Raw genomic sequence first — 12,643 nt, forward strand, 5'->3', positions numbered from 1 at the left:
TTGTAAAAAACAGCAATACTGCTATTAATTTTTTACTTTATAAATTTTGCAGTGTTAATTTTTTTGTCTAAATACTATAATAACTTTATTCTCTAGGTCAGTACCATTTTTAATGGTGTTCACTGTGTTGGATAAATTACCTGATAACTGTATAGTGCGGGTTGTTACTTATGCAGCGATACCAAATATTTGCTAGTGATTTTTGCAATTTTTGTTTTTTACATTGAAAAGATATTTTTTTTTATGGAAAAGGGTGCTTTTATTTAATACACTTTTATTTATTTTTTACCACTTCTTAGTCCCACAAGGAAACTTTGACCGCTTGTCTAATAAATACACTGTACTGTTAATGCAGTACAGTGTATTATATTGTCTGTACAATACTGACAGGTACGATCAGGCTACACCTGATAGGCAGAAGATGATGACAGGCCTGGGATTCTTTATTAGGACCCCGGATGCTATACTTGGACATCAGGATCCCGCAATCTTGTTCGCGTGATTGCTGATTGTCCCTCCCTGTGAACCTCTTAGATGCCGCTGTCGATATTTCCTAGCCTAAAACCCATTAGTGACCACCGTATATTCATTCCCATTCAAGTCAATGTGTCTGCATCCGCACCACAGAGTGCATCTGGCCGTTGCCCGTGTATTGCGGACCATGGGCACAGAGCCCTTATGTTTGTCTGCATGAGCCCTTAAGCTGCTTTGAATGAATGTAATGTGTGTTTGTTTTGTAATCTGATGGTTGTTTTTGAAGCCATACTTTTTAGTTCATGTTTTCTGTGGTACTTGTCACTTTTACATATTTTGTACATAGGTTCACTTGTGTAGCCCTCATTTGATCTTACGCCGGGCAGTGTTAGCATGCCTGAGGCAGCTCGCACAACGAGAGGCAGCAGAGGTGTCAGCGCATGCTATGGCTATGGCCAAAGATGGCGAAGAGGAGTTCAGAATGGGTAAGTGCTGCTTGTGATTCATAGAAAAACTATCCTAGAAACCCTTATAGATTTGTTATTGCACCATATTCAGTGTTTCTGCTTGTTGAAATTGCATGAAACTGCCCAGCAGCCCCATTAAACATATACAGTAGGTGGTGTATGTAAGTCTACGCCTATAATATAGTAACACATTTACAGTAGTAGGTTTCACAATACATACATATTTTTCAAAAGGATAGGACAGTTGGCTTACTTGGGTTTAACCACGCCTGGTGCTCAGGCTCAAAAGAAACACCCCTAGTTCCACGTGAATACAAGTGTTTTGAGTGCCGGCTCCATCTTTTGCCAACATACATATTTTTCTTTTTGACTGCAGTTATATTGAAAAGTACAGTTGCCTATGCTTTAGATACTTTAAATACAGCTGTGGTCGCAGGATTTTGACTTTCGCCTGAAATATAGGGGCACATTTACGTTTTAGACGCTGATCTTAATAAAGCCCCATAGCTGGAGGTGGTTCCGCCGAAGTTATGAAGAGGCACAGGCCTCTCCATAACTTTGGGGCATGCTGTCCACACCACGCCAACAGTTTTAGACCTGGCGTGAGTGGGGCAAAGTTGCAGCTAACCGTTGCGCCGCCATCTGCACCTGAAATACACCTAATTTAGGCATATTTCAGTATAGTAAATGACCCCATAATCTTTACCATATACATATATATTTATTTATTTTTTCTGCATTTGCATCTTCTCATCAACATGTAGCTCTTAGCACACATTGATTACTTTGATTGTAGTTTGGAATAGGCCTCGTAATCTAAATGATGTTTTCTGACAATGTATTGATCTCAAAATTAGCGGTCACCTGAAAGGGAAGTGATCAGCGTCTCCTAATATCCTACAGTAAAATCAATTGAGCTTGTTACATTATAAAGTTAATAAGCTTACGTCTTGTAATCAATATAGTCAGCTACGTGCCTGTTTGGTGCTTGTTACGGGGATTGCAAGTGCCCAATATCCACTACATTATTAAAAGCTCTTTTGCTTTTGCAGTGAAATATTTTAGCAAATGGCGTTTTGCTCATTAAAATCAATGGGAGCTGTTGGCATTTTGACAGTAGATCATGGTTGTGGGTCTGATCATGGATTTTGTCAGTGTCAACATACCCTGGGAGATCTGATTTGATGCATCTTTCTATTCCTTACCCTCTGGACCAGATGTGAATATGCGAGAACTGGGCTTGGAAGGAGTTTTGCTGACCCTTTTGGACAGAGAGACTGATCCACAACTGTGTCAAGATGTGAAAGAAACCCTGCTTCACATGCAGAGTTGTACAGGACTCGGTCGTCTTTCTTTCTGGCTAAAATTGCACAAAGACATTCTTTCTGCTTCTGCAGGTAAAATTGAATGAAGTAAAGAATGGAACGTATCAGGTGTTTTATGCTGTCCTGTCTGAAACCTGCAGGGTAGAGGAGGAAGGTGATATACAGCTTTGTATGATTTGGAGCAGTATTTGTTAATATTATACCTTTTATAAAAAGGTGAGTAAATCCTGACAGGGCTCCTAGGAGAGACATCTTTATTACCCCGAATGAAAGAAATACCCGCGCTGCCGCCAAGGAATAAATCCCTACTGAGTTCCTATTTTATACTATTGCCGCTGCTGGGTTCTCACGGGTTATTGTCTATACCCCTGTAGTTGTGTGCAGTCGCAGTAAATATAACTGACACACTTGTGGTGGGAGTATGTAAATGTATTACAAAAACACAGTAGGTACTTACCACAAGGTGCTGTAATGACGGGTAGATCTTGACCAGACTGTCCTCACTACTCCGCTCTCCCAGCAGGTACTTTCAGGCTATCGCGATGAGACACTCACGCAATGTATCTTCAGGCTTCCTACTACTCACATGTGCGACTCCGGCCGGCCACTCGCCCGTGTGGGAGGAAGCCGTGTTGTTGGGCTCCAAGGAGACAAATCTTCGGTGTGACGTCACACTCTGCAGGTTACGGATGCCTCCCAGGTCCTCTCTTCCGGCGCGTTTCGAAATCTACCGATTTCTTCCTCAGGGATGGATCACGCTGCTTTGGTTTAAATACCAGTTCGTCTCCATGGTGATCAGCCTGTTTGTACACAGGGTTAAATACTAGTACAGCATTGATTACCCTATAGCAATATGTATTTCTATGATTTGTATAATGTTTAGGGGGAAATCATGTAGTATATGTTTAATCCTAGGGGTGCCAGGCTATTTCAATTATAGATCCACTTGCTATCATTTTTTGACATTTATTTAATGTAGTCACCCCCTCTTGGATCAGTTTTTTTTTTTTCTCTATTCCCCCAAACATGAAGCCAGTAAATTTCCCCCCATGTGTATCTCTATAATGCTGTGATAGATGGTGTCCCTCAAATTGTTTGTTTATATTCCTTATATGTTCATTCATTCTGGTTTGCAATGATTGTTTTGTTCTACTACCCGCATACACTTTTTGGGCATTTAATATAGTATATGACCCCTTCTGAATAACAGGTAAGGTGATTTTTAATTTTATATGTTTTATCCCCACTCTTGAGTTCCTTAATTAGATTTTTATATCTCAGTAATCGGCAGGCCTTATACATCCTACACGGAAAGAAACCAGTATTGATGTTTTGGGTCAATTGACCCTGATTTATCTTTTTAGTAATATTTATTTTAATTGAATGACATTTATGCAAAGAGTCAGTATTTGCAGTGTTGGCCCTTCTTTTTCAGGACCTCTGCAATTCGACTGGGCATGCTCTCAATCAACTTCTGGGCCAATTCCTGACTGATAGCAACCCATTCTTTCATAATCACTTCTTGGAGTTTGTCAGAATTAGTGGGTTTTTGTTTGTCCACCCGCCTCTTGAGGATTGACCACAAGTTCTCAATGGGATTAAGATCTGGGGAGTTTCCAGGCCATGGACCCAAAATGTCAACGTTTTGGTCCCCGAGCCACTTAAAATTATCACTTTTACCTTATGGCACGGTGCTCCATCGTGCTGGAAAATGCGTTGTTCTTAACCAAACTGTTGTTGGATTGTTGGAAGAAGTTGCTGTTGGAGGGTGTTTTGGTACCATTCTTCATTCATGGCTGTGTTTTTGGGCAAAATTGTGAGTGAGCCCACTCCCTTGGATGAGAAGCAACCCCACACATGAATGGTCTCAGGATGCTTTACTGTTGGCATGACACAGGACTGATGGTAGCGCTCACCTTTTCTTCTCCGGACAAGCCTTTTTCCTGATGCCCCAAACAATCGGAAAGAGGCTTCATCGGAGAATATGACTTTGTCCCAGTCCTCAGCAGTCCATTCACCATATTTTCTGCAGAAGATCAATCTGTCCCTGATGTGTTTTTTTTGTAGAGAAGTGGCTTTTTTTGCTGCCCTTCTTCACACCAGGCCATCTTCCAAAAGTCTTCGCCTCACTGTGCGTGCAGATGCACTCACACCTGCCTGCTGCCATTCCTGAGCAAGCTCTGTGTCATGGAACCATGAACCAGACGTACAACAAGAGATAAGTGGAAAATAAGAAGGTTTTATTGAAGAGCAAGCCGTAGCAAAGTCCGAACGGATGGCTAAACCGAAGCAGGGTCTTGCGGAGACAGAGGTCAGGAACCAGAAGGGTAGTCAGACGAAGCCAGGAACAGGAACCAACGGGGTAGTCAGACGAAGCCGGAATCAGGAACCAACGGGGTAGTCAGACGAAGCCGGAATCAGGAACCAACGGGGTAGTCAGACGAGGCCAGGATCAGGAACCAGAAGCAGCAGCAGCAGCAGTCTTGGAAGCATGTGAACACAGGAGGACCAAGCAAGGAACTGAAGCCACAGACCTCCTATATATATGAGCTAGGCATCCAGCTCCTCCCAGTGGGAAGGAGGAGCCGCAGGGTGGGAGGCTACAAGAAAACCCAGAAACCAAGATGGCCGCCAGCACATGTCAAACGAAGGGAACAGCAAGGAGGTAAGACCATGACAGTACCTCCCCCTCAAGGGCCCCTCCTCCGCGGAGTACGGAACGGTTTCTGAGGGAAGCGTGCGTGGAAGGCTCGGAGCAAGACAGGAGCATGGACATCTGCGGAGGGAACCCAGGAACGCTCCTCTGGACCATAACCACGCCAATGGACCAAAAACTGCACCCGGCCGCGGACCAGGCGTGAGTCCAGGATATTGCTCACCTCATACTCCTCACGATTGCCCACTTGGACCGGACGAGGCCGAGGAATCGAGGAAGTGAAACGATTACACACCAGTGGCTTCAACAGGGAGACATGAAACACGTTAGAGATCCGCATGCCAGGAGGAAGCGCAAGGGCATAGGCTACCGGGTTTACCCTGCGAAGCACTCGGAAGGGACCAACAAAGCGAGGCGCCAGCTTGGGAGTGGGCACTCGAAGGTTGAGGTTGCGGGTGGACAACCATACGCGGTCTCCGACCTGGTAGGAAGGAGCGGGCGCTCGTCTGCGATCAGCCTGGAGTTTCTGGCGCTGCGCAGAGACCTCAAGGGACCTCTGGATCTGTACCCAAGAAGCACGTAGGACGGAAAGGTGATCCTCCACAGCCGGAATATCCTGGGGAGAGAATACCTCCGGTAACACGGCAGGTTGGAACCCATAATTGGCCATGAAGGGAGACGTCCCAGAGGAAGAGTTCACCGCCGTGTTCCTGGCAAACTCAGCCCAAGGCAGGAGGTCAACCCAATTGTCTTGGTGATCGGAGACATAGCAACGAAGGAATTGCTCCAAGGCCTGATTGGATCGTTCTGCGGCCCCATTGGACTGAGGGTGGTAGGCCGAGGAGAAAGAGAGATGAATCCCCAACTGGGAGCAAAAGGCGCGCCAGAACCTGGACACAAACTGACTCCCCCGATCCGACACAATCTCCTTGGGCAAACCGTGCAACCGGAAGACCTCCCTGGCAAAAATCGAGGCCAACTCTTGTGCAGAGGGTAACTTCTTGAGAGGAACACAGTGGCACATTTTGGAAAACCGATCCACAATCATGAGAATGACCGTATGGCCTCGGGATGCAGGGAGGTCCACAATGAAATCCATCCCCAGGTGTGACCATGGACGCTCCCCGGTGGCTATGGGTTGCAAAAGGCCCAACGGAAGGTGCCGAGGGGACTTACTCTGGGCACAAACGGAGCATGCCGCTACATATGCGGCGATGTCGGAACGTAGAGAAGGCCACCAGAACAGACGTGAAACCGCCCAGGACAGCTGATTCTTTCCAGGGTGCCCCGCGGCCTTGGAGTTATGGTAGGTTCGCAACAACCGAGTGCGCAACTCCTCAGGCACAAAACATCTGCCGTTGGGTCTCCCAGAGGGAGCACCAGATTGAGCCGCCAAAATCTGCTCACCCAGAGGAGAAGTCAGGCTGGTGCGAATAGCGGCCAGGATCTGATTCGGGGGTATGACCGTAGTCGGAATCGACTCCTCCCCGGACAGCTCGGAGTACTGCCGTGATAAGGCATCCGCTCTGATGTTCTTGGAGCCGGGTAGGTAGGAGACCACGTAATTAAAACGTGACAAGAACAGAGCCCATCTGGCCTGACGTGGTGTCAATCTCTTGGCCTCAGAGAGGTAGGTCAGATTCTTGTGGTCCGTCAGGATGAGAACCGGAACCACCGAGCCCTCGAGCAAGTGCCTCCATTCTTTAAGGGCCTGCACGATGGCCAATAACTCCCTGTCACCAATCTGATAGTTGCACTCCGCGGAAGACAGTTTCCGGGAGTAAAACCCACAAGGAAGCAGAGGACCCTCTGGTGTTCTACGCTGAGACAGGAGGGCGCCTACTCCCGTCTCAGACGCGTCCACCTCGAGGACAAAAGGCAACCCAGGGTTGGGATGCGACAGAATCGGAGCCGACACAAAGGCGGACTTTAGAGCCTCAAAAGCTCGGATGGCCTCGAGCGGCCAGACCTGAGGATTACTGCCCTTCCTGGTCAGATCCGTGAGAGGCTTGGCTAGCATGGAAAAGTCCCTGATGAACTTCCGATAATAATTGGCGAAGCCCAAAAAGCGCTGCAGGGCACGAAGCCCACTGGGCTGGGGCCACTGTAAGACAGCCGAAACCTTCTCAGGATCCATGGAGAACCCCTCAGCGGAAATGATGTAACCTAAGAAGGTTACCTGGGATCGGTGAAATTCGCATTTCTCAAGCTTACCGAACAGCTTGTTCTCTCGTAAGCGTTGCAACACTCGTCTGACATCCAGAATGTGGGCCTCCATGGATGCAGAATATACCAAGATGTCATCCAAATAGACCACCACACACTGCTGCAACAGGTCACGGAAAACATCGTTGATGAATTCCTGGAAGACTGCGGGCGCATTGCACAACCCAAAGGGCATAACCAAGGATTCATAATGACCGGTCCTGGTGTTAAACGCGGTCTTCCACTCATCGCCCGCCTTGATCCTTACCAGGTTATATGCCGCCCTCAGGTCGAGTTTGGTAAAGACCGTGGCCCCTTTGAGGCGATCGAACAGCTCGGAAATCAAGGGTATCGGGTAAGCGTTCTTGATCGTGATGCGATTGAGACCCCTGTAATCGATGCAAGGCCTCAACTCGCCGCCCTTCTTTTTCACAAAGAAAAATCCAGCCCCTGCCGGGGACGAGGATTTGCGAATGTGTCCGCGTGAAAGCGCCTCCCTCACGTACTCCTCCATGGCCTCATTCTCCGCTACCGACAGTGGATAGACTTTGCCACGAGGAGGAACGGCACCGGATTGTAACTCTATGGCACAATCGTATGGGCGGTGCGGAGGTAGGGCAACCGCGCGCACCTTATCGAATACATCCCGGTACTCTTCGTATTCAGGAGGCAACAGAGAGTCCGAGGAAGTACACAGCAACTTGACAGGCCCATGGATGCAACTAGCCCCACACTGCGGTGACCACGAGAGGATCTCGACCGATCTCCAATCGAAAGTCGGATTATGCTTCTGGAGCCAGGGGTACCCCAAGACCACCGAGTAGTGTGGAGACGAAATAACCTGGAGACAGACCGACTCTCTGTGAACGGCACCAATGGCTATCCCCACTGGAAGGGTCTCATGAGTCACGTGTGGCGGCAGAAGGGGTCTGCCGTCTATCGCCTCAAGAGCCAGTGGGGAACCTCGAGGCTGCAGAGGAATGGAATTGGCGGCAACGAACACTCTATCAATGAACAAACCACCAGCACCAGAGTCCACCAACGCCTGGGTCGTCACCGAGCCCCCGACCCAGGAGAGGACAACCGTGATCAGTGGTTTGTCAACACGGGAAACCGGGGACGAGGAGACTCCACCCAAGATCTGCCCCCGACAGGACCTCAGGTGCGAGCGTTCTCCCGGACGGTTCGGACATGCCAACCGAAAATGCCCACCGAGACCACAGTACATGCATCGGCCCTCGCGTCTCCGGAGTACCCTCTCCCCCTCAGACAGGCGAGCAAACCCCCGCTGCATGGGTTCACCCCCAGACAAGTCATCCCCAGGAGGCGTGGGAGGAGAGGGAGGCACGGGTGGGACAGCAAACGTAGGCGCCAATCTGTTAGGAGACCTCCGCAGGCTCTCCTTAAAGGAAGGTCTCTCCCTGAGTCTGGTGTCAATCAAAATCAGGAAAGAAATAAGAGACTCGAGCTCCACTGGTAGGTCCTTAGCTGCAACCTCATCCTTCAAGGCATCCGAGAGACCATGAGAGAAAGCAGCGACCAGAGCCTCATTATTCCAGCCCACCTCTGCTGCCAGGGTACGAAACTCAATGGCGTATTCAGCTACGGATCGTGAACCCTGTCTGATGGACATAAGGAGCTTCGCAGCAGAGGCAGCACGAGCCGGCACATCGAATACCTTCCGAAGAGAAGCAACAAAACCGGAAAACTCGGCAACCACCGGATTGTTGTTCTCCCATAAAGGGCTGGCCCAGGCCAAGGCCTTGTCCGAGAGCAGCGAGATCAAGAAGCCCACCCTTGATCTCTCAGTAGGAAAGGCATGTGGCAGCAACTCGAAGTAAATGCCCACCTGGTTAAGGAAACCTCGGCACTGAGTTGGCTCTCCCCCAAAGCGCTGTGGAAGGGGGGCAGAACCGGTCATACCCTGAAACACCACAGGCGCAGCAACAGGTGTCAGGGTAGACTCTGGCGCAACAACCGGAGCGGCAGTAGGAGCGGGCCCAGGAGCGACAACCGACCCATCGGCAACGGAAGCTAAATGAGCCGTGCGTTCAAGCAGGGTTTGCAACGCCACAGCGAACCGACCCAACAGGTGATCCTGCTGATCAAGTCTGGCAACCAGCGTAGGTAGCGAGGGTGGCCCTGTACCGTCAGAATTCATGGCTTGGTCCTAATGTCATGGAACCATGAACCAGACGTACAACAAGAGATAAGTGGAAAATAAGAAGGTTTTATTGAAGAGCAAGCCGTAGCAAAGTCCGAACGGATGGCTAAACCGAAGCAGGGTCTTGCGGAGACAGAGGTCAGGAACCAGAAGGGTAGTCAGACGAAGCCAGGAACAGGAACCAACGGGGTAGTCAGACGAAGCCGGAATCAGGAACCAACGGGGTAGTCAGACGAGGCCAGGATCAGGAACCAGAAGCAGCAGCAGCAGCAGTCTTGGAAGCATGTGAACACAGGAGGACCAAGCAAGGAACTGAAGCCACAGACCTCCTATATATATGAGCTAGGCATCCAGCTCCTCCCAGTGGGAAGGAGGAGCCGCAGGGTGGGAGGCTACAAGAAAACCCAGAAACCAAGATGGCCGCCAGCACATGTCAAACGAAGGGAACAGCAAGGAGGTAAGACCATGACACTCTGCACTGGTGGCACTCCGATCCCGCAGCTGAATCCTCTTTAGGAGACGATCCTGGCGCTTGCTGGACTTTCTTGGATGCCCTAAAGCCGCCTTAACAAGAATTGAACCTCTTTCCTTGAAGTTCTTGATGATCCTATAAATTGTTGATTGAGGTGCAATCTTAGTAGCCACAATATCCTTGCCTGTGAAGCCATTTTTATGCAACGCAATGATGGCTGCACGCGTTTCTTTGCAGGTCACCATGGTTAACAATGGAAGAACAGTGATTTCAAGCATCACCCTCTTTTTTAACAGGTCAAGTCTGCCATTTTAACCCAATCAGCCTGACACATTGATCTCTAGCCTTGTGCTCATCAACATTCTCACCTGAGTTTACAAGACGATTACTGAAATGATCTCAGCAGGTCCTTTAATGACAGCAATGAAATGCAGTGGAAAGGTTTTTTTGGGATTAAGTTAATTTTCATGGCAAAGAAGGACTATGCAATTCATCTGATCACTCTTCATAACATTCTGGAGTATATGCAAATTGCTATTATAAAAACTTAAGCAGCAACTTTTCCAATTTCCAATATTTATGTAATTCTCAAAACTTTTGGCCACGACTGTAGTGTAAGGCCTGCCGAATATTGAGCTGTAAAAATCCAATTAAGGAACTCAAGGAATATATAAGGAATATAAACAAACAATTTGAGGGACACCAACTCTCACGGCATTATAGAGATACACATGGGGGAAAATTTACTGGCTCCATGTTTGGGGGGAATAGAGCAAATAAAACCTGATTCAAGAGGGGGTGACTACATTAAATTAATTTTAAAAAAATGATAGCAAGTGGATCTATAATTGAAATAGCCTGGCACCCCTAGGATTAAACCAGAAGATTGAATTATTAGCTTTTTTTTTATAATAGGAGAATATATAAAGAAATGGGGGAGTTTGAGTGCTATAATTACCTGCTGAAACATATAAACATATAAAGGATCAGGAAATGGACGTTATCCTCATAAAGAGAATAAGATATACTACATGATTTCACCCTAAACATTATACAAATCATAGAAATACATATTGCTATAGGGCAGTGATGGCGAACCTGTTAGAGAGCGGGTGCCCAAACTGCAGCCCAAAACCCACTTATTTATCGCAAAGTACCAACACAGCAATGTAACCGGAATACTCCAGTCCAGTATAGTATATTTTCCATGTACTTTATCATTTAAGTATGATGACCTGCCTACATTCAATGTGCTGTCCGTGCTGGTCATAGTGCGCCCAGCGCTGATGAATGGCTGGTAAAGTCCAGAGTATATTGGTACACCATAGACTTTTTCCAGGGTGCGGGTGCCCTCAGAGAGAGCTCTGAGTGCCGCCTCTGGCACCCGTGCCATAGGTTCGCCATCAATGCTGGACTAGTATTTGACCCTGTGTACAAACAGGCTGATCACCATGGAGACGAACTGGTATTTAAACCAAAGCAGCGTGATCCACACTTATCCCTGAGGAAGAAATCCATAGATTTTGAAACGTGTCAGAGGTAAGAAAGGACCTGGGAGGCATCCGTAACCTGCAGAGTGTGACATCACACCAAAGATTTGTCTCCTTGGAGCCCAACAACGCGGCTTCCTCCAACACGGGCGAGTGGCCGGCCGGAGCCGCCCATGTGAGTAGTAGGAAGCCTGAAGATACATTGCGTGAGTGTCTCATTGCGATAGCCTGGAAGTACCTGCTGGGAGAGCGTAGTAGTGAGGACAGTCTGGTCAGGATCTACCTGTCATTACAGCACCTTGTGGTAAGTACCTACTGTGTTTTTGTGAGGCTACTTTCACACTAGCGTTCATGGGTCCGTTCGTGAGCTCCGTTTGAAGGAGCTCACGAGCGGACCCAAACGCCTCCGTCCAGCCCTGATGCAGTCTGGCGGCGTTCAGCCTCCTCTCCGCTCGCCTCCGTACGGACAGGCGGACAGCTGAACGCTGCTTGCAGCGTTCAGCTGTCCGCCTGGCCGTGCGGAGGCGAGCGGATCCGTTCAGACTTACAATGTAAGTCAATGGGAACGGATCCGCTTGAAGATGTCACCCTATGGCTCAATCTTCAAGCGGATCCGTCCCCCATTGACTTTACATTGAAAGTCTGAACGGATCCGCTCAGGCTGCTTTCACACTTAGAATTTTTTCTAAGTTATTAATGCAGACGGATCCGTACTGAACGGAGCCTCCGTCTGCATTAATATGATCGGATCCGTTCAGAACGGATCCGATCAAGCGCAAGTGTGAAAGTAGCCTAATACATTTACATAATCCCACCAGGAAATAGCTCATCATTGAGGAAGTGTGTCGGTTAGGACGGGTTCAGATTTTTTTTATATCAATAGCATCTTTATTACCCCACCCACATGCACAGGAGTCCTGTCAGGATTTACTTTCCATTTTACTGAGTCACTGTACTTTCACACAATTTCATTTCATTGAATACAGAATGGTGTAAATAACAAATTTCTAAATCACTTTATTTAAAAATATGTCTGCATCCACCTGAAAAAAAAGCTGTAACGTCACGGCCACTAGGGGTGTCACTTCCACCTTATTTGCAGTCCACTGCCTGTTGTTGGGCAAGATCCATTTCTAGTTAAAGAGACACAGAATACAGCAGAGAGGAAGTGGGAGGGTGTCAGAGTCAGCTGACATCCTGAACCTGATAAAACAACTGCTTCTACACTTCTTCTGAAGATCACAGGAGCCTCCTGCCTTTCTGTCTGATCTCCCCCTCTTTATCTGTTCTGTGAGCTCCAGAGCTGAAAAGTAACATAGTGGAAAGTAAGGGAAAGGATGTCACAGAAGTACAATGCTGGCACATTCCACTGAAGGAAGACACCCCCTGC

General features: G+C 48.1%; 1 protein-coding gene across 1 annotated transcript in view; it reads left to right on the forward strand.

The window, feature by feature from the left end:
- The window catches only part of HEATR5A (HEAT repeat containing 5A), a 154,185-nt gene that overhangs the window by 78,148 nt on the left and 63,394 nt on the right, over positions 1–12,643 (forward strand). Inside the window, exons 21-22 of the mRNA XM_044271730.1 lie at positions 821–959; positions 2,159–2,338. Of these exons, the coding sequence (XP_044127665.1) occupies positions 821–959; positions 2,159–2,338 (319 nt within the window). The remainder of the gene's footprint in view (positions 1–820; positions 960–2,158; positions 2,339–12,643) is intronic.

This window comes from Bufo gargarizans, chromosome 11, assembly GCF_014858855.1.
Source record: "Bufo gargarizans isolate SCDJY-AF-19 chromosome 11, ASM1485885v1, whole genome shotgun sequence".
NCBI classification, from domain to species: Eukaryota; Metazoa; Chordata; class Amphibia; order Anura; family Bufonidae; genus Bufo; species Bufo gargarizans.